The sequence below is a fragment of the Podarcis muralis genome, chromosome 11, assembly GCF_964188315.1.
Source record: "Podarcis muralis chromosome 11, rPodMur119.hap1.1, whole genome shotgun sequence".
Taxonomy (NCBI): Eukaryota; Metazoa; Chordata; class Lepidosauria; order Squamata; family Lacertidae; genus Podarcis; species Podarcis muralis.
Genome location: NC_135665.1, coordinates 40,224,928 through 40,248,267, shown reverse-complemented (window position 1 = coordinate 40,248,267; position 23,340 = coordinate 40,224,928). Strand labels below are relative to the sequence as shown.

Sequence of the window (23,340 nt, the reverse complement as noted above, 5' to 3'; positions counted from 1 at the left end):
AGATAGATTGGTGTGAAGTGGTGCCTCGGGTTACAGATGCTTCAGGTTACAGAAGCTTCAGCTAATCCAGAAATAGTACCTCGGGTTAAGAACTTCTTCAGGATGAGAACAGAAATTGCGCAGTGGCGCCAGCGGGAGGCCCCATTAGCTAAAGTGGTACCTCAGGTTAAGAACAGTTTCCGGTTTAAGAACGGACCTCCAGAACGAATTAAGCTCTTAATCTGAGGTACCACTGTACAGTATATGGCACAGGACAACTGCAGTACAGTGGTGCCTCGCAAGACGAAATTAATCCGTTCCGCGAGTCTCTTCGTCTTGCGGTTTTTTCGTCTTGCGAAGCACGGCTATTAGCGGCTTAGCGGCTATTAACGGCTTAGCGGCTTAGTGGGTATTAACGGCTTAGCGGCTTTAAGAAAAAGGAAACAAACTCGCAAGAACTCGCAAGACATTTCGTCTTGCGAAGCAAGCCCATAGGGAAATTCGTCTTGCGGAACGACTCAAAAAACGGAAAACCCTTTCGTCTAGCGAGGTTTTAGTCTTGCGAGGCATTCGTCTTGCGGGGCACCACTGTATGGGACATTTGGTTTTGCATTTGCATTTAACTTTGTTTTTAATGAAAGGAAGTTTTTACAGTCCTATTCCCTCCATCCCATCTACCCAATCAGATACCAGTCAGATTGTTTCATATCTTAATAACTTAAGCTATCCTTTTAAAAGGAACAAAACAAAGCAGATGCAGTATATGGCTGTTATGAAAGCGTGTGGGTGGAAGCCTGAAAATGCTTCAGCTCTGGTGAATTCTGACAGCAAAGATGTTATAGGGATCCTTAATTGCATCATTCCTTAACTGTATCATTCTATTTCCATTGTTAGATTCTTGAAACAGTGTTGGGGATGAGAAGGTTTTTGCAATTTAATTGAACCAAAATTAAATGTTGGGATTTCACACAGCACCAGGTCAGATATAATTTTTCTCATGCGAATGGTATGGTTGAACTCAGATCCTGTCACCTGTGTGAACCCTAACTCATTGTTACCTGATACATTTCAGTTTGATAAATTCTCAGTAAAAAGAAACAACGTTTGAATGAAGATTCAATTTATTTTGGACATAATGTTAAGAGATGGCCTTATTTGTGCCTTGTGTGTTTCAACCAACATTAATATGTCACACCCTTTGTTATTGTGACATCCTTTTTGTACCCCTGCTTTACACTTCAATAGGATTTGTTACTTGTCTATATTAAGTAATCTTAGTTGCAGTCACATATGTTTCTTTTCCTGAGCAGCGCATTTCAGACTGTTCTTAGCAGCTCTAATTAAAGTTTGATTTTTCTTCCTACATAATACTATTTTAAATGTTTGATTTAAGAGGGGAAATGAAATAAATGTTGTAATTGGGGAAGACATCAACACCTTTCCATATATAACTTATTGCAAACATTTATGAACAAAGAGAATACATAAGAGAGAGCCTATGCATAAAACATAATATTTTTATTGGGTCACAGGGAAGATGAATCCATGTTTTCCTTGGTGATGGGCAAGTTTCCAGGAACTGGCTTTTGTTGATTGGATTTCACTGGTTTGTTCATTTAGGACTCATAAGTATTTGCCTACTTTACACCCTAAAAATAATGGCAAATTATAAAGCCAAAGTGTGGTGTTTACATGGGATAGAAATAATTGAGAGATCCAAAGAAAAAGACTCTTGTATCAAGATGTAAAAGTAACCGAGCTTTCAAAACTGTTTCTGTTTAGGAGAATGATAGGGTGACATATAAATATATTGCCTTGGAATATAATTGCAAGGGCAGGTCCTCAAAATAAACAGGAAGTTTTTGTGGAAAGTTTTCCCCAACCTGTAGCACTGGGGAACAGCCTTTTGGACCCTTGGCAATCATGCTGTGGATGTTGCAGGGCTATCAATTATCTCCGGTGCTATTTAATAGCTGTATGAAGCTACTGGGATAGAGCATTAGGTGATTTCTGGCTTGATGTCATTGACACACTGATGACACACAGCTCTCTTTTTCTGTAACGTCTGAGTCAGAAACTATTTGGATGGTTGGTTCTCACATCTGGGAGCTGGTCAGTTACATGTTCTGGATTGGGTTGCTTTTACTCTTAACAGAACAGTGTGTGCTCCTAGATTCAGCTTTGTTGCTGGAGGACCAGGTGTCTGCATCTTCTGCCAGCTTTAGCTGGTATATCAGCTCTGGACTTTCCAGGAAAAGGATAACTTGACCACAGTGGTGCATGTCTTAGTAATAAACATCAGATTGCTTGCAACACACACTGTGTTGGGGATGTTTCTTTCCAGAAACTACAGACAGTGCTAAATGCAGCAGTTGGTTCCTTTGCATGATGACCTTTTGTCAGAGTATATCACTATTGCTGAAAGAGTTGGCCTTTTCTGCCTATACACTATTGGGCTAAGTTTAATGCTTACTTATTGTTTATAAACCATGAACAACTTAGGACCATGTTATCTTTAAGATCTCTTGCTCCCCATGCTACCACCCAGTCTTTATGTTCAGGGATGAGGTTGGTCTATACATTTATTCCATAAATAAATACATTTATTAATTACAAATAATCTTCCATGTTTTGTCTTTTCCTGTTAGTTCACTATAAAGCACAGATATAAAAGAATATACACCCAAGCTAAATTGTTTGATACCATCAAGATGCTCAGACAATAAAATTCTTAAATCTCACTCTGTAGCCCAACTTGGAAATCATAGTAGATTATATAATCTTATAGCAACATATTCTTGTTCTGCTATAAGTGTCTAATCTGGTTTCTATCAAGATATAGAACGGCCTGATAAGGTTCTTTAATATCAAGATGAAAGTATTCTTTCTTAATAGATAAGTTTGTGCATACTCCAGCTGCTAACAGCCAGCTGTTCCCACCATAAAAATGATAAGATTTGACCATAATTGGTAATATCAGTAGAGGCAGTGAATTGAATATGATAGTATTATTGTATGCTGTTGATATTTTCTGAAGCATCCGAATAATTTTACCAATGAACAGCCTAGAAATATACTAAATAAATTGAATGGGCTGAGAAACAGTGAACTGTTAAAACCCTCTTTGTGACAATAAATGTTCCTAGGCTATTAATTATTAACCATTTAGCTTCCTTTTGTTAAAATGGCCTTAATAAATATTTTAGAATAAATAACTTTAGCTTTGGACTGTTTTGGCCACCTCCTAAGAGCAGAAGCTGGATGTCATTTAATGGATCCATAGAAAGTATAAGAATATGATAACGACTCAAGGAGGTGTGTGGTGGAAATACTGTTGAAAACTGTCTATTCATAAAGGCATCAATGTACAAAATTGGCTGGTTGCCTAATTCTGTCAAGTGTACCCTGTCACATAGTAAATTGGCTTATATAGCAGCTAATCATATAACACCATATATTTTACTAGTCACATATTCAGCTGAAGTCTATATCAAGCAGTACTCCAGATTATGTAACAGGATATTTAAAAATCCAAGGAAATGTATCATTCTCACTGAAATGTCATGTTGACATAATACAAAATGACAACACAAAAAACTGTACAGGAGCAGCATAAGCCACAGTCTTCTAGAAACCCTTCTAATAATGTTACAAACAAAAATAGGTTAAATTTATGATGGGATATGAGGAAAGCTTTTTAAAAAGTTTGTTTCCTTTGTTTATGCATATAACCCATTCCATAGACCTCTTCTTTGCAATCAAATCCCCCCCTTCCTGTCCAAAAGTGGAAATGTGTTAATGTGCAAAGCAGGTACTTGGTGGCAGATTTAAGTGCTCATAAGATGTTTCAGGATTATTTCCACATCATTAAAATTTGACTGCACTAATTTTTCATATGTTCCTCACTTGGGCCTTATCTAGCTTGAAAGGTAACATTTGAATCAAAGGGCAGTTCCCTAACTGTTTAGATTTGCATATGTGCTGTGATGCTAGGTCTTTTGCTTTGAAATAATTAAGGTTAATTCTGTCAGTGTGACAAGATGCGTGACTTTGGGGAGGTAGAACTCTCAGTGTTCGTCAGTATAAAAATTAATCAATATTACGCTAGTAATTTAAATTTAATGGACCAGTGCAGCATTTTGATGAAATTGTAAATGTAAACTTTCAATAAGATGCATTAATAGAGGGTACAATGAAAAGTAGCTTGTGGGATTTTAAAAGCATGTTACAGAAATTTAGTTATTTGCTGACAAATTGTGTTTTGTTCCATTTTAAGAATATATAGTGGAATGCAAATTTTTGTACTGCATGTCATTTTCTCCTCTGCTAATAGAGCAATCTCAGCAATGCCTTTGGAGCTCTCTCTTCAATTCTCCCTCTAATCAGTTTGTCTTGTTGCTGCATTTTTTTGTTTTCTTTTTTAAAACCCATTTTCAAAAATCAAAACATGCCAACCTACTTTGCTGAATACTTAAAGATGAGCAAACAAGCGAGAAGTGGGGGTGCACAGTCAAACTCTGCTCTCTCGAGCACATCACCTGTACAGTGTACACTCCCTGTACAGCCCTTCATGAGTTTCATGATGGAGCACTGAGTGGGGAGTGCCCTCTTCTTGTGTGGCCGTTCCCTGCGCAATTTAGAACCCTGCACAGCCAGGATTTTAAATCAGGCATGGAGTCTCCGTGGAATCAGATAGAAGTTGCTCCCCACTTCAAACTTTGCCCTCAAACTCACAGAGGGTTCTAAACTATGAAGAAATGTCCAAATAGGCTTATGTGAGGTACCTGTGAGAAATATGAAATGAGCTTGTATAAAATAAGGCGATTGTTGCCTGAAAGCTGACACAGCATTGCAACTTAGAGACTGTTATGAATCACAACATCTTTGGAAACTATGCAGCAAAATGTAAACCTATAATTGTGGATGCTGTAGATGATGTGCTCCATGGCATGTGTTGACAATTGCAGAGGAGAAGGGGAGCTATGTATGCAAGGCTTAATACCTCTTTAGGGACAGATTTTTCCGTATTTGCAAATAAAGGATTAACATACAGTAAATATTGAAAGCCTAGAGATGGAAACTGCTAAGGAACTGACTGCTGTAATTAAAATCATGCTTCTTTGGGATAACTTGTCCTAGTCTTGCGATTCAGCATGGAATTATTGTTTTGGTTTGCTTGATTTCTCCAGCATGAAATCAAGACAAAAGATACAGAAAGAAGAATAAATATTAGAATTTGCTAGGGAAATATGTCCAATTGATGCCAGGAACAAGCAATTTGGGTATCTTTCCCAACTCCCAAAGTAAACTACGTAAACACTGATTCACCATTTCCAACAGGTGGTTGTTTTCCAAGGCAGCCGCCACTCTCTCTTTGTCAGTCAGTTGCTTGTTTACTGCATGCTCTGAGGCATGTGTTCCAGCGGTTATGTGGACATCCACCTTAAACCTTTTAGGGAGGGATCTGATCATCTTCACTTTGATCGAAAGGCCAATTAGCATTGCCATGCTGCAGTGAGGAATGGTGAGAGTGAATTCCACTGAAACGGTGCTCTCAGCATCATTTAACTCAGGGGTCAGCAACCTTTTTCAGCTGTGTGCCGGTCCACCATCCCTCAAACCATGTGGTGGGTCGGACTATATTTTTTGGGGGGAAATGAATGAACTCCTATGCCCCACAAACAACCCAGAGATGCATCTTAAATAAATGCACACATTCTACTATGTAAAAACACCAGGCAGGCCCCACAAATAACCCAGAGATTCATTTTAAATAAAAGGACACATTCTACTCATGTGAAAACAGGCTGATTCCTGGACCGTCCGCGGGCCGGATTGAGAAGGTGATTGGGCCGCATCCGGCCCCGGGGTCTTAGGTTACCTACCCCTGATTGAACTTGACTCGAACTTGTTCTGCAACTTGGGTCGTTGATGCAATGAATGAGATTTAGAAAGTGAAGGAAAAACACTCTACCAGCAAAGCACAGCCAGGCACAAAGCCACAGGCCCTTGGGCAACTGCCACCTCTTCCTTCCTTGCACAGTTTGAAGGGTCCTTGGGAGGCCATCCATTCCCACCTGCCTGTTCAGTGCAAGATTTTGCAGCTTCAGCCTCCCTGCGACGAAGACCACCTAGCTGCCGAGGGTCCACGGTGAGAGTATCAGGCTAAGGAAAAAGTCCCCACGGAGCCCCAAAAGTCACCAGGAAGGGTGGGGTGGCTGCATTGTGAAAACAGTATGCACTCTTGTTAATAAATATATAAAGTAATAATAAGTTGGATCATCGAAACTTTGCAGTGTACAGAATAATATAGCCATTGCCTGCCTTCATCTGTTCTAACTTCTTAGCTCATGAAGTTTTTACATTTCAATAAATGTTGATTCAGCCAACTAGATGTTAACTAAACAATAACCAGAGACCTGAAAACCCTGCCATGCTATAAATTCTCTTGGGGGTAATGCTTGTGTCATACGGTGTTTCTGCTCAGTTGAGATCTAAATGTGAAGCACATAGCTGTTGAATAAAGAATTTAATATATATTTCTATATTACTGTTGCAGTATTTTGCACCATTCTTTGCTTTATTTCTGATATTTTCATGTGTGCTTTATAAATATTTTAAGATTTGTTTAAGACTGCAGATTGGGAATCTTGGGCTATTACTATTATTTTAATTGCAACTAATCAAAGTGGCATATAGGCACAGAGAACCCAGCCACCTTGAAAATATGGCAGGCACCACCAGGGTCAAACTACGTTTCATGAGCACATGGCACTTCTAAAATAACCCTGTTCAGAATATTACCCTCGTGTGTGAGACAAGTGAGTAAGCTTTTTAAAAGCCAGGCACGTAGGCCATAAGGCAAAGAGGCAGTATAGCTTGGCAGGCAAGCAGAGGACAGATGAGGAAGCAACTGGGAGATAAACAGACTGAAGGGACTTGGGGATCCTCATAGAGGAAAAGTCCAGTAGGAACTTTCAAGGGTGATGGAAAGGATGTCTCTCTCTCTCTCTCTCTCCCTCACCCCCAAAGGGATCCCAGAAAAAGAAGAAATGCCCTCTGGCAGGCCCATACAGGAGTGGGGAGCAGCTGGGTATACTTGTCCTGGGCATTGGAAGGCTAAGCTGGGGGAGGGGGTGCCAGGGGCCTGCTGGACTTGCACTGTCATGCTAAGAATGTCCCGGGACAACTGGGGACTTAATGGGCGAAATGGCCGTGCCTGTCCATCTGCATTGCAAGGCTTCAGTAGTAAAATCTGGACCTGTGTTACTGCGTACAGTCATACCTTGGAGTAGCACCTTAAAGACCAACTAAGTTAGTTCTTGGTATGAGCTTTCATGTGCATACCTGTATCTGAAGAAGTGTGCATGCACACGAAAGCTCATACCAAGAACTAACTTAGTTGGTCTTTAAGGTGCTACTGGAAGGAATTTGTTTTGTTTAGTCATACCTTGGGTTACAGATGCTTCAGGTTGCATTTTTTCGGGTTACGGATGCGCTGAAACCCGGAAGTACCGGAAGTACACTTTGCGCATGCGCAGACGCTGCGGGTTGCAAACGCTGCAAATGTTCATCCCGCATGGATCACATTCACAATCCAAGCGTCCACTGTACTAGCATGTAGCGTTAGGTCAGATTAGGTGCTGCGTCTCATGGACAAGACTCTTGCCCCAGGCCTAAGACAAGCCCTGCATGGGCCTGCCCTCTGGGCTCTGCCCTGTTAGCTTCATGGGCTGAATCAGTTTAACATGCACATTTCAGCTCTCAACCTGTGTTCCCAATTATCAGCATGGTCAGTTATTTCTTTTGAAACAAACTGCCACTTAATACGTCACAAAAATAGCCATTAATGCTTTTCTCCTCAATATATCAAATGCACCCTGCAGATACAAAGATACAGGTTTCTTCACACATTTTTGGATATAGCCCTGGAACTGAAAACAAAGCTCTGGCATAAATTTAAGCTGTTAAAAAAAATGCTCAGTTTTTGCCCTTAAAGACAGAGGCGAGGCAAAATATTTGTGTACTGTGAAATTAAGTTTGCTGAAAGTAGCAACGTAGTTATGAAACCAACCATGCTTTGTAAATCCTTGCGTAACAAGAATATGGTACTAAACATTCATGCCCCATTGGAGTTAAATTTTAACATTTATGTGTTTTTTCATCTTGTGTATATTTGCATTACATGGATAATAAACTAAAAATACGATGCAGACTAAGGCAGGGCTCAGGAACAATTTACTGTGCTGATAGTCTGACTTCCTATATAATTTTATTTCATTGTGCATGTGTGTAAGGCATGGAAAAGGAAGATTTAACCCTTCTCTCACAGTCAGGAGCTTGATGACAAATAGCAGAGCCAGTCCTAAACCAAATTGTACCCAGGCAAAGTATGTCTTCACCTCTCTCCAATTTAAACTTTAGAATTATATATATTGTTTGTGTTTGTAAAACAGGCTATCAAAATGTGGTTTGCTCTTCCTATGTTTATCTAGCTTTAGTTAGACCAAAGCAAAGTTCCTAGAGTTTTGGTGTAGGAGGAAATTGTGCTTTATGAAAAAGTGAAACCAGTATGTTTCAATCTCCTTGCATATGGAGAGGGCAAAGTGAAGCACATGATTTTGAGGTACACCAAGGTGTGTTTTCATAACAAGTAACCATAGGTTTGATCTAAGCCAGTGTTTCCCAACCTTTTTTGGGCAAAGGCACACTTGATTGATGAAAAAAATCTCGAGGCACACCACCATTACAGCCCCGTGACGTCAGCGCGCAGCGTCACGCCGGGAGGGACGCACGAAAGTGTAAGTTTCAATTTTTTTCCCTCCCCCTTGCCGGGGAACCTCCAAGCTTTGGGGGTGGTGGGGGGGGAGAAGGCAGCAAAGCGAGGGACTGAGGGACTCCTCCAACTCCTCCTCCTGCTCGTCCACGGCCGGGTAGAGCCGCTTGAGGCGCCGCTTGAGCTCCTTCTCCTGCTCGTTCAGGGCCGGGTCGCCGCCGTGAGGGAAGGGCGCCGGGGCGCTGCTGCTGCTGCTGCCGCCGCCGCTCCCGGCAGGCATGGGCCCAGCTGAGGCGGCGGCGGCTGTTGTGGTGGTGGCGGCGATAGCGGGCGGAGGAGGGGGCGGCGGCGGGGCCGAGGTGGCCGGCGGCGGTGGGGGAGGCGGCGGCGGGTGGAGCAGGAGGGCGGCCGAGGCCGGTGAGGGAGTAGGGTTGCCCGGGGCTTGAGGAGCCGTCGCCGGGAGTTGCTGCTGCTGTTGTTGCTGCTGCTGCCCGGACATGCCGGCCTCCTCCTCGTCCGCTGTCTCGCGCTTCTCCCTTTTGCGCGCGCTGCCCCGCCGCCGCCCCATTGGCCGGGTCCTGTCAGCTGATCCTGTGTTATTTCCTGTGTGTGTGTGTGAGGGGAGAATGGAGAGAGAAACCTCGGCACCGCCACCGCGGAGCCGCCCCCGGCTCGACGCGGATCCTCGCCGCCGCCGCCCCGCCTCTCGCCGCCCGACTCGCCCGCCTCCCTCCCACGGCACACCAGGCAAGGTCTCGCGGCACACTAGTGTGCCGCGGAACACCGGTTGGGAAACACTGATCTAAGCAAATGGCTTTAACTAGTAGTACTTAAGCTAATCTTTTATAACTTGTAATAGCTTTAACTGCTATTGGCTTCAAGATTGTTTTATAGATGAAAAGCCTTTTTGTCTGAAGTTAATAAGGATGCTGAAGTAAAATAGTTTTAAAAGGTGCAAACATGTTGGCATAATTTTTGCCAATAGATTTATAGAGGCTTTGTTCCAAAAAAATTGCTGTGTCCTTTGTCACTCTCATAGCCTATGTTGAACAGATGATCTGAAGGAGTGTCTCCACCCCCATCGTTCTACCCGGACACTGAGGTCCAGTGCTGAGGGCCTTCTGGCGGTTCCCTCACTGTGAGAAGCCAAGTTACAGAGAACCAGGCAGAGGGCCTTCTCGGTAGTGGCACCTGCCCTGTGGAATGCCCTCCCACCAGATGTCAAAAACAACAACAACTACCAGACTTTTAGAGGACATCTGAAGGCAGCCCTGTTTAGGGAAGCTTTTAACGTTTGATGCGTTATTTTAATATTGTGTTGGAAGCCACCCAGAGTGGTGGGGTATAAATATCATCATCATCATCATCATCATCATCATCATCATCATCATCTGCACCTTAGGCTGCTGTACCATAAACAGAGTTGGCACTCTGGAATCTGTGCTTAGCAAAGCAAATAAATCTGAAGTCAACTTTCACATCATGTTGAATATAATGTAAACTTATCTAGTGTAAACAAAGTGGACACATACCATATCTTGCCAGAGGTAGCCTACCTCTGTGAGATGATGTTTAGCTGTACATTTTTAATAGTAAAAAAGCATGAAGCCTCCATCCTCTACTCATTCATCCTTGCCTGTATCACTTTATATTGTGTTCCTACATGACATTTGGAATTTAAAATTGGTTTAGAAAGCACTTCATTTGTTGTGCTTTCCAAATACAAAGACCCATACTCTTTTAAAGCTTTATCTTTTGCTCAACCAGCAAGCACATTACAATGACAACAAAATTAAGGGATACATTACAATAGTCAGTGTATGCTGTTAAAGGTTCTGCCATAATAGTTTACAGCCCATATATCCATCTTCATTACAAGTGTAAATATTAATAATTAAGGATGTTAAAATGAAATTATTATAAATGATTAAAACAGATGTCAGATTTCAAGTGAAAAGCGTGATAAAAAGCAATTGCTGCCAGCACATTCCTTTCACCCAGCTCTTTTTAGCAATTAACCTTTATTGCCAGTAATTTACCCATGTATTCATAGTAAACGACTCTCTCTGAAGAAGAAACATTAATGGTAGTATACCTAACAGGGCCATTATCTGTGCTGCTGATTGCCTTATCTTGAAAGCTGCACTTAGTAGCACCACATTGCAACGTGATTGTATGTAAATATTGATTTATGGGTCCTTATGTGTTTGATCTGCTCCCTTGGTATATTCATGTAATATGAGGGGTTTGACAGAAGGCTGCTGCCCAGCTGCTGGTGGTTTGAGTTGTTATGACCTCTTATCCAATGTGCAAAAACCCCCAGCTAGTTGAGCCTTCCCTATAGCCACTAAATGATGATCAAAGTGATTGTAGCCCATGTTTGAAACAGTGTGAAATGGGGAGGGCATAAGAATTGCTAGTAGTTTCTTAGTAACAATATTCAATTTCAAATGTGACCTTTCTCACCAGCGCTAAGTTGATTTTAACATTTAATAGGCAATTAAATAAATAGGGGAGCATGTCTTTTTACATGTAGAAACAGACATGCCATACTTTTCTTTTTAATAGACACCTGACATTTAAATATAAGCTGTTCTGAATATAGCAGGGTTTTAAAGCAAAACGATAATGTGATAAATGGTCCTCATTTAGCAGAACTGTAAAACAAAAACAAACAAACTGTGGTTTGAACATTTAAAATTGGATCCCCAAGTGGTGAAAGTAGTTTACAGGAAATATATGTGAAGGTATATGTTTGCCTAGGAGTACTGAGTAGACTATGGTTCCTTAACAAGAGTACTCAAATACTCTTGGTTTCTTTAAGGAGCTAGAAACTTGTGAAAGGCATTTGAAGTTCTGACACCACTGCTGTAGAACACTCATGTTCAGAGCCCTATCTACCACTTGTTTTTGGAGCAGATAAAATCCTACTTCGGTTTGGTTTTTATTTGTGTTATTCGGGAGATGTCTTCTCTCATTGAAATCATATTGTTGGCCTTCAGGGATTGATTTCGCTTACATGGGTTGTAACTCCACAACTATGCCACCGCAAAAACAGATTGAGTGGTATCCAACTAAGTCATGCTCTTTGTAGGTCCATTGAAATTAATTGATTTAGGATGAATTTATTGTAAGTCTGTTTACTTCAACGGGTTTACTCTGAGTATGACTTAGCTGGATACCACCCTTCTGCAGGAACTTGATCAGTGTTTTATTTCCTTGCCTATAGAAGTGTGAGCTATTTGTATTTTTGTTGCTTGTGTGCGCGCATGTATGTGTTTGAAGACTTACAGTGTGAATTCAATGTATGCATTCACCCTTCCTTAGTTTAAGCAGACCATAGGTCACTGACAGAGCATATACTTTCACTGCAGAATGTCCCAGGTATAGTTCCTGATACCCCAGAGAGTCACTGTCAGTCAGAGTACTAGGCTAGATTGGCAAATAGTATGACCTGGTATAAGGCAGTTTCCTATATTCATTCTGAAGATGTTGTAATGGAATAATTTGTATTTCAAATGTTAACATATTTGATGCACACATTTTTGCTCATTCACAATTTCATTATCTTAGGGGAAATAATTTACATGTGTGTTTCAAGGTGGAAGATGATATTCTTAGGTGTATTTGATTATAATTACAAGAGTATGAATTCACTTAAAGCTGCAGAGGTCCTGCTTTTTAGTAGATGTATGTGTTTGCCATTCATGTCATAATTATCTGTAATGGAGAAAAATAGTGATTTGCAGTGCTTGAGATGAAAAATGTATGAGTGAAAGAACACATTTATCTTTGTAGGATGTGCCTGGACTATTTACAAAAAGATGCAGATGTGAAATTTGCTTCAATAATTAGATTTTTAATTAGTATATCATAAGATAGATAGATTATTGCCCTGGATGGAATTAGGAAATCCATGTATCAAATGGTGGTTCTAAATGGTCATCTTTTTTTCTGACGTTTTTATGTATTATAAATAAGACTGTTGTTCTGTATCAGATAAAATGTCAGTGTTAATAGTGTAATGTCATAGTGGCAGGTGGATTTCTTTGGGGATAGTATCTGCATTAAAATTGTGGTTATAATTAACCTTAATGCATTTTCTCCTGCTGATATATGGGATATAACTCATTTAACATTCAGTGTGTGGTCTAATTCTAGGGTTTCTCCCCTTCCCTGAATTCAGAATGCCTATCACAAGATAGTAATTCTGAGTTAAATAGAGGGTTGGGATGCTGCATATTTGAACCATTTGTACTTTAAGTATTCTCTTCTCTTCCTACAGTTGCCGGACAAGTAACCGAAAAAGTCTGATATGCAATGGACAGTCCCCAGCTATGCCCCGGCCCCATTCGCCACTTTCAGCTCATGCAGGTAAATTCCACTGTTTCCATAGACTTAAGAGAGAAATATTGTAGTCTGTGATTATATAGTTTGACTGGGTTGGGGTACCCTAGCACTTCCAACAATCACTGTGGAACCAGACTAGAATGAAAGTTTTTAATGCTGGTTTAAACACATCAATGGTAAGTTTTAGCAGCAGCAACACCAGAAAATTCCTTAGGTAACAAAGTCCAGAGGAAATAAAAAGCTATTTGCCTGGTGCTCAGGCAAATGGGACGCGGGTGGCGCTGTGGGTAAAAGCCTCAGCGCCTAGGGCTTGCTGATCGAAAGGTCGGCGGTTCGAATCCCCGCGGCGGGGTGCGCTCCCGTTGCTCGGTCCCAGCGCCTGCCAACCTAGCAGTTCGAAAGCACTCCCGGGTGCAAGTAGATAAATAGGGACCGCTTACTAGCGGGAAGGTAAACGGCGTTTCCGTGTGCGGCTCTGGCTCGCCAGATGCAGCTTTGTCACGCTGGCCACGTGACCCGGAAGTGTCTCCGGACAGCGCTGGCCCCCGGCCTCTTGAGTGAGATGGGCGCACAACCCTAGAGTCTGTCAAGACTGGCCCGTACGGGCAGGGGTACCTTTACCTTTACCTTACAGACCAGACAAATTTCATTAAAAAGGTGCTGCAGCAGAGAAGGCCATCCCTCTGGTCCTTGCCCACCTCATTTTAAATAGCAGAGAGACTGAAAATTATTTGCAGATTAATGCTGTACATAGACAGGTTGATGAGTAAACTAATCTTTCTCTAGGCCCTCAGTCTTAACAGTGTTTCTCCAGTTAAAAACACCAGCACATGGGGGTGGGGGTGGGAATAAAGGTATCATCAGGTTGTGGAGCTGACATTTTCACAAAAAACCTTTTGGTTTTAAGTGATTTTCAATTTGCATTTGTATAGAAAAAAGATTCTACATAGCTGATCACACACATGATATCTGATCACAAATATATATTCATTTCCATTCACAGTTAGCGCCTAAATAATTGATACTGGTTCCTAAAATGGAACTGTTTTTCCAGCTCTGGGTTGAAAGCTTCATGCACATAAAATGCTCAGTTCACACAATTCAAATGAAAGAAATGAGAGACAGCAGTGTCATACAGAAATACATTTAAGCAAAGAATGGAGTCTTTGAGCATTAACATAAAACATGAGGACAGAAAGAGAGACAAGAAAATAACATTATGGTTGTAATTTTAAAGCAATTGTACTATGACAGAACTTCTCTGAAACATGAATATTTGATAAGTTACACATTGATTTCACTGCAAATCTTACTAAAGTTTACCAAATCAAAATGCCTATACAACAAAATTATATACCAAAAATATATTTACAGTTTGGGAACTGTCATTTTCCAGTCCTGATTTTATGCTTTTTTTTCATTAGGAGACATAGACCAACTGAAATATGTAATACAAATAAATTGTAGTACTGTACTGACAGCCACCAACATTTCTGTAAGTTCAAATTTTCCCAAACACACTTTCCCAGGGGCTTGTTTGGAGTCATTGAATTGAAAGCTTTCTTCAAAGCAAGCCTGCTGCTAGTGCCACAAGGCCACGTAGTGAAAAATTAACATTTTCCTTTCAGAAATTACATGTTCTGATAGATAATCAGATATAAGAGATAGGAAACTTTCCTGTAGTGAGTTCTGTTATCTTCTGGGATCACCTACATTTAATCAAGCTCTTGTAGGTCCTCAGCAACATATTCTCAAACCTTTTCCCACATAAATCATCTGGCAGTTTCTTGGAAAATTATTTTTCTGCCATCTGCAGCATAGTTACATTCTAGGGTGTCAAAACAGAGACGATAACTTCCTGGATAGTTGCCTGAATTATAAAATTTGCCAGATTACTACAAACTAATAAATTTGAGTAGTTACTAGTATATTTTATGGCTATAGTGATAAATGCGGATAGGCATTAAAGAGAGTTGTCAAGTGGTATCAACAAGGTTTCTAACTGATCCTGTGTATAATCTAAAAGATCAGTTATTATTAATCTCCCTTAGTACCGTCTGTGTATCAAAACACTTGTTCCAGGCACTAAAGTACAGCAATAATCTATAGTCAGTGCAATAGTTGCTCTCTCAGAGTTCTTCAGGATTTCTGAAGCTCTTCATTCTGAATATATTCACATAATGCAATATGTATGCAACACAGCTCCTATTATATTGCCATTAAATGCAGTATTTTGAAATACTGATTACTCGCTCTCAGTGTTTGCCTCTCCCTGGAGATTGTAGTGTTAATTATATAATGCCTGACCCTACCAATCAGGTTTACTTTATCTGGCCAAAAACGTCAGTAGTAGTCTCGACAGCAAATGAAATGTGTGAAAGCTGAAACAGCCAGCAAAATCCCCGAGAACAGCAGGATTTGAGTAATAAGGAAGCAGTGCACATATGGGCAGAGAATTAACTGGCACTGGTTGTCATTTGAAAGCCTCTCAGGTATTGACTTGCAGATAGGTGGATGAGTACTGAGAGAAATGCTGTGAGCGATGAAGGTCACAGATGAGACTCCAGTTGCTTTTCTGAAATGCCACGCCTTAAATTGTGGCAGCAGTATGATTCCTATTCCTATTGTCTCTGGGTTTTCTTGCCCTCTGTTTGAGTTATTTGAATACTTAAACGAGTCAGCTGTGCAACATGCTGTGAACTCTTTTGCATCTAAATATTGAGTTTAGTGACTGGCAAAGGCAATAAAGTTTTAAAAGAAAATCAATATATTCAGCAAAAGCAAATCTTCAGCTGTAGGGATGTGTGTTCTTCCAAGCATCTTCCTCATAAGATTTCTGCTTAAGATCTATTTGCCCCAAGAGTTCAAGAGAAGATTTTCTAATGAAGTGTGGGCTGATGTTACCAACTTTTCCCTTCAGAGGTGGGCCCCCAGTTAGGATGGTCAAACCCCCAAAACTTATGGATTCTGATGGATTCCTGACCATTCTGGGGGTTTTTCTGGTGGATAAAGCTGGTGATCCTTCTGAGGCCCTCATCTTGCTGTGAAATGGCACGATGCAAAGGGCCATAAGTACAATCACTCCTGAGTGTCCTCTCTGAGAATATGGAACACATTCTCTGCCCCTGGTATACTGGGGAGAGATGTGCTATGAAACAGGCTAAACAATGTAGAACACAGGTGGTGAATGCCCTGCTATGAAGAAAACCAAATGTGTGTTGGAGCACATAACCATGTGGGCAGTGAGCAGGGCCAACTTTGCTGCTTCCATCACTTCATTGCGTAATCAGCCATTAGAGCCCTTCAGGGTGGGCCATAGAGTGTCGACACCAAATTGGTTAATGGAGCCCGGAACACCTCTGAGAGTTGCTTTGATGACCAAAATTAATCTTGAGGAATGACTATAATAGAATAATTATACAGTAGTTGAATAATTAACATTTTCTAGTAGAACTCTAGTGTTTATTATGACCACTGGTTAATTACTGTTTAAGCATCTGCAGTGTATTACTCTTTAGTACACACACTGGATAATTATTTGCTACCCTTAAAACTAAATAATGTTGTCAAATAGAAAAAGACGAACCTTGCGTGCAATAACTCAACTTTATTCCCTTGAACAGTGTAATCTTGTTTCTATATATTGGACTGTGTGCTTATCAAAAACTTAGTGGGTTGTGTGTTTCTCTAGAAAGATGATTATGTATTTCTTGACAGACACCACTGCTCATAAAAAGAACATTCTTGCTTGTGTCGCCTTTACGTTTCCCCTGTAGACAGACCACATGCTCTAATTATGCATGCTGAGAGGCAGGCTGGAATAGTGGTGAACTTTCCCTCAACAGCTGCCTGCCAAGCTTTCTCAGTGTTCAGCAGCAGGTTGAGTGGTCTAATGTGAGAAAGTAACAAGGCCCCAAAGGAAATGTTCTCTTCACAATGAGCAGTCACATCTTCATATCATTTAAGATCACCTCCCCATGCCTTGGTCTTGCCAGTCCTGGGAATAACTTCCTATCTAATTTTCATGGTTTGCTTGTTGGCATATAGAATGGTTTTTAAAAGGGGGGCGGCAAGAAAAATGTTGAGAAATAACATTTTTAAACTGTGGATATCAGTGTTTATTGCAAATGTCCTTAAATGCTGATATATTGAGAACAGATATATACATATTTTATATACTTTTTTAAAAAAGCAGAGTTTCAGTCTTAATATTCCCCCCCCCCCAAACAGAAATATTTCTGTAGCTGTGGTGAACTAATTTTGGTTGAGATGATGTAATAATTGTTTTTGTTTTTTTGTTATGTCTTTTGTGTTCTCGTTTTGTATTTTTATGTTATATATTACGTTTTTATGTTATATTTAAATATTTAGATGAAGGGTGGTATACAAATTCAATGAATAAAATAATAAACACATAAAAAATATATTGAGAGAACCACAGATGGAAAGCAGGATGGAAGTTAAGAGTCTAGCTTCCATTTTATTTACATTTTAGATAATTATATTTTATTTACTTACTTTATATGCCACTCCATAACAAAAGCAGTCAGGGCAGCACAAGGTGAGCCAATGTATATGGCTGGAATAGAAGTTGAAGGTTACACTATTTGACCAACTTTGTCATTAAGCACGATACACATTAAGTGCTATACAAACAAATGATAATCAGAGCAAAATAGGTTTCTGAGGATTTTCACTGAGTCTAACTATGATTGTATGACACTTTAAATAATTTTCTTACTTTCTTCTGTTTCTCACCAGGGAGCAGTCCTCAAGATAGCCCTAGAAATTTTTCTCCTAGTGCCTCAGCCCACTTTTCTTTTGCACGAAGGTAGGATGGGTTTGTGTGTATTTGATGTGTCATAACTAATAGTTGGGAATCATGCTTCACTTTGCATTTATGCATTTATAATATGCTGGTGGAGGTAAGAAACACCAATATATGTTGCCTTAAAATGCAATTCAATTTATAATAGTCTTCGCAACTTGCTTCTTGATACTGCTAATTTCTTGCAATATTTAAAGTTCATTTATATAAGAACCAGGATTATCACCTCTTTCCCTTCCTTCGTAGTAATTTAATTTAATTTAACTTAAATAATTTTAAAAAGACTAGAAAATACGTATAGAATTTACAACGGCCTGTAATCCAGCCTTTGCAAAACTGTACTAGTGAATTATAGAAACCCAGAATTGTAGAGTTGGAAAGGACCTTGAGGGTCATCTAGTTCAACCTTCTGCAATGCAGGAATCTCACCTCGATCAGATGGCCATACAACCTCTGCTTAAAAACCTCCAAGGAAGGAGTGTCCATCACTTCTCATGATAGGTATCAGTACATTCTAAAACCTTCCACTCATAAATTGGTATGTGCTATTTAATGCGGCATCTTGAGAGAGAGTCCTTTGACTTCAAACTAGCTCTTCCACAACTGTAATGATACGTGTGTTGTTATGGGAAATACTGAAGGAGTTTATCTACCTCAGTGATTTCCAAAACCAGTTTCCTACTACACTGAAAGGAGCCAACTGGGGTGGAGTACAGTATGGGAATCTGTCAAAAGAGATTGTCACTACATTGTCATTCTGCAGAACTATTAATTAAGCCACAATGCTGTGTAGTGAGTCACCCAGAGAAGAGCTGCCATTGTTGATTAGGGTGACTCTACTGATGAAGATGCCCCTAGCAGAACAAAATCCAGAAAATAAGACAGAGTGAAAGTTGTGTTAGAAAAAGAGTGGATCCTGCCTCATCTGGCATAGTACCTCAGAGGTTAGAATGTAAAAGAACCAATGAATACCCTGAAGAGAGTGCTAGGTTTTGTCTACCCAGGAACACCTTTGTGAGGATTAATTTTTGTATAGTTCTTGGAAGATGCATTTGTGATTGTATAGTACTATTGCATCAGTATAAGTGATCTGTTGGTCACCTGAAGCATTTGACTAATCCGAAGCATAGGATTACATTTACTTGTGAATACATTGCGGGTTGGTTAATGGTACTCAGCTGTATCAGAAAATGAACCCATTCTATATAAAGGAAACCAGTGGTTTCTAAAAAATTGTTATCTGAAGCATGCACAGATAACCAGTGTAGCTGATATGTAGCATGAAGTTCAAATGCTACACCTTCCTCCCCACCTGTCTCGGCAACCATAAATAGATGTGAAAATAACATTAAAACTGGAATGTTTGAACATGATAATTGTCAAATGCTGGACAATGACCCCACTTTCTCTAGTGGATTCAGTAGCCTGGGTAAGAAATACCTCTTCTCCAAATAACTGCAGTCTCCTGCAGTTTTTGCCTGTGATCCTTTCTCTTTTTTCGGTGATTGGAGTGAGAAGAAAGCCACAAACCTGAATACAATTCCATTTGTCACGGCCTTATAGAAATCATTTAAGTATTAATGTTGGGAGGGACAGATGCATAAAATGTTACATCTTGATTATATACAGATTTATTTGAAAATTCTGATTGATTTATCTTGCAGTTTCTATTCTTTCAACATTTTCTTTAAGGATATACTATTCCTTCCCAATTTATTTTCCATCTTCTTTTCATATTTGTTCAGAAACATAAACCACTACTATGTATTTCAGAATAGCTGATTGAAAACTAATTTACATTGTGTGCCAGTTTTATACACCAGAGGAAATACCAATAGGAAAAAAATAGAACTGTAGCATAATAAATTGCATTGATTCTCTGAGTTGTAACTATTACCATGAGCAAAATTCAAAGCCAGGAATGCAGGAGTTACCCCTTCTTCTATTTGTATATAGGAATTTCCCATTGTAAAGACTAAGTTTTGCCTTGCTCATAGAATAAAACAGAGGATCTTATGCACATGTGTTTTATTGAAAGCCCAACCTAAGAGTTTTGGGAATGAAAAGTAATTGGTTCATCCTAACTTTGCTCATTTAAAAGAACTGTACACCTCAAAAATCTGAAAAAAAGTCTACCTAACTACTGTCATTACGTGTTTAGGATATGTGTTTTAAATATTTAACATTATATATTTGTGCTCATAGAAATGTTTCTCTCTGAATTACTACTTTCGGCAACAATCTATTTTTCAGTGAGGAAATAATCTGTTCTTTAGAAAGAGGTTCTCGTTCCCCCGCCTTCTAGATTAGAGCAAGTCTTACACAATGCATTTTCTTCATTGCTTTGTTTTCATAGCTTAATGAGCATGCTAGAAGTGGCAAAGTGCCATTATACCAGCACTCCCTTCTATTTACCCCTCTGCAATATGAGTAAAATTGGCATCACTCTAGCTGACTGCTGTGCATATAGTAAGGATCCTGAAATACATGTGAGGATACATCACAATATGAGACTTAGTTCTCATACCATGCAAGTGAGAAAGTTGGCAGAGCAAAAAACATAGTATGGTAACATGAAAGGGGTGACTGTCTAGTCCACAAGACCATCAGTTGTCCATTAATTTCATTTAGATGGTCTTTGGCATGCTTGTAAAGATACAAAAACATTACAACATCTAGCACAGCACGTTACAATTGCTCCAACAACTAGAAAAATAATTAAGTGGTCCACAAAGACCCACAGCAACCAAGTGGTCCACAGGGGGGGGGGGATTGGGAACTACTGATCTATTCAGCACAGCAGTTTTCTTTAAAACACAAATTTCTAATAAGCAAAAGTTCATACATCCTATTACTGAATGGATGCCACTGGTTGCTCTTCTGGCCTTCTCTGGAAATGTAGCACGACTGGCATCTCCCTATTTCTTCATGGGAAATAGGACTTCATGGGACTTCCACTTTAGAAGTCGCCTTGGTCTGACACCACTTTGTTGTAGCATTATGAAAAAAATCATCAACAGGGTGTTTGTGTAAATAGAAGCAGATCATTGCACTGACCAAAGTTGAGTAAAAGATAGAGAATGGGCCTTGAATAAACCACGAAGTTGCATCATTCAGTTATGTCAGGGATGGGGAACCCGAGGCCCTCCTTATGTTGGACTCCCAACTCCCATCAGCCCCAGCTGCCATCGTTATGGATCAGGGGTGACAAAATCTGACAAAACCTGACAAAATCTGGAGTACCACAGATCCCCCACCCCAGAGTTGTGGTTTTTTTTTACATCTGTTGTAAAATTGGAAGATCTTTTGCAAAATGCCATGCAGGGTACATCCCCATATATTTTGAAGCTGTTTATGCTGATTGTCATGCTCTTATATTTAGAAAGTTGTTGTTCTACTTCTTCATTTGTTTTTTAAATATACTTTGCACAATTATAATGCAGTCATGGGCATCGAAACGAGAGGTAACTGTCACGAAAACTTACTACTCTGTTTTTGTGGTTTGTTAATTTGATTGTAAATTTCTGACTAGGATTGCCAACTGCCTAGAAACAAACCAGCCAAGCCAGGGTTTTTCCTTTTTCTCAGAACAGTGTTGCTAAAGTGGGGTGGGGAAAGCTGATTAACTATTAGTTAAGCAGCGCTGTGTAACCTTATTGCATATACGGGTCACATGGGTCACAAAAATGTAAAAGGCCACTGGAGCCCAGGAAGATAGCATTGAAGGAGCTCTCTTCACCATTGTGCTGGCAAGCTTACCTGCCCCCCCCCCACCGGCACTGATTAGCAATCACAGAGCTATCAGTTGTGTTGGATGCAGACAGTGCATATCATGTGTATGTTATTTTCTACTTTTGTCTGTGAAACAGTTGTAGCCTCCTGTTAGACATGGATGGTAGTGCTGTAGCAGAGGAATTATAAACACAGGCACTAACTGCACATGTTACATCAGCAGAGTATTTAGGCCTCATCCAGCTGAAAATTTGAGTTGGCAGTCCTATGTCTGAATGTGGACTACATGTAGCAGAATTTGAAATTGTCCTACATGGTAAATGTTTTGTTCTACCAAAATTTATAATTTTATGAAAATGTTTAGTTTTGCAAGTCACGTTGCTGTAAATCTTGGTTCATTTTATATACATTTCCATGTACATTCAATTTTCTAGCCTATCATGGTTGTGCATCGGTCTCTCCTCCATCCTGTTCCTGTTTTGCATTGTCTCTAACCGATATCCTAAAACATCACAGTTGTATTATTTCATGTGCTTTTTTAAAAAAAGTGCCTTGTAAGAACGCTTGCTTATGAGTTTGTCTGTATTTCCTCATGGTACACCACAACATTACATGGATTCTATTCCAACAGTTTTTGTATAATACTGTAGGGTTAACAGTTGTCTTATGTGACTTAACTCAAATTCCCAACAGGACTGATGGACGACGTTGGTCACTGGCATCTCTCCCCTCTTCTGGCTATGGTACAAATACTCCAAGCTCAACTGTTTCAGTAAGTAACAATAGATAGATAGATAGATAGATAGATAGATAGATAGATAGATAGATGATAGATAGATAGATAGCTTGCTTCTGCTTATAATATATTCTCAGATTCAGCCCTTGTAAGATTTTAAACAATAATGTAGACTTCTACTAGTATCTACAGTTGGGGTAGAGTTATAGGGAGATAGGGGGAGGCTCTATCCCAGCAATACCATCTATTAACATTTTAAAGGATTTTGATTGGGTTGCCCACTATGCTTGTCAAAATATTTACTATTTTAACTTTTCCTGGCAATCACTTCCCCCCTCCTTTCTCATAATTCATACAATAGATGCTGTCTGCTGAACTTGAATGAAAAAAATTAAGTGCAGTGCTTGAAAACAGTTACAGGCATGCTAGCTAAAAAGTAATTGTTAAGGCAGCCTCACTGACATAATTGAGAACTTGCACTGATCCTCTGCCCAAAAATGCTATTCAAGTAGAGCTGTATTTCTAACGAATACACTTTTTCTGTTATTGTCCCTCTTTCAACAGACACACTGTGTGTTATAACCACTGTTGATTTCCCTTCCTTCATATAATATACAGTACAACATGATAGTATATTTTATATATGCCAGAAGGTACTTTGTATCCTCCCATAACTCATTTTCACTTTGAAATTTTTATTTAGCAGGATTCCATGCATCGCTTAGCTATAATACAAATAGTTATTTTTCCCGTCACACAGTTTGGGGCCCATTTTCCTTGGAGTAAATCCATGTTCTATTGAAGCCTATCATTTTCACTGCAAGATAGGTTTGGGTGCCTGAATAATTACATATTCATATCTTGATAGGTACAACCTGGCTCTTCATACTAATTTTTAAGATTAGGTGACGTTTAGATAACTATAAGAAAATACGAACC

The 23,340-nt window shown here is 39.8% G+C and overlaps 1 protein-coding gene across 19 annotated transcripts in view; it reads left to right on the top strand.

The window, feature by feature from the left end:
* The window catches only part of MAST4 (microtubule associated serine/threonine kinase family member 4), a 197,412-nt gene that overhangs the window by 118,724 nt on the left and 55,348 nt on the right, over positions 1–23,340 (top strand). For 16 of the 19 annotated variants that reach the window (XM_077936321.1, XM_077936320.1, XM_077936318.1 and 13 more), the window contains 4 exons: positions 13,041–13,129; positions 17,867–17,936; positions 21,377–21,397; positions 22,359–22,437. In XM_077936321.1, the coding sequence (XP_077792447.1) occupies positions 13,041–13,129; positions 17,867–17,936; positions 21,377–21,397; positions 22,359–22,437 (259 nt within the window). The remainder of the gene's footprint in view (positions 1–13,040; positions 13,130–17,866; positions 17,937–21,376; positions 21,398–22,358; positions 22,438–23,340) is intronic. The other 3 variants (XM_077936319.1, XM_028749231.2, XM_028749235.2) reach the window with 1 other exon arrangement.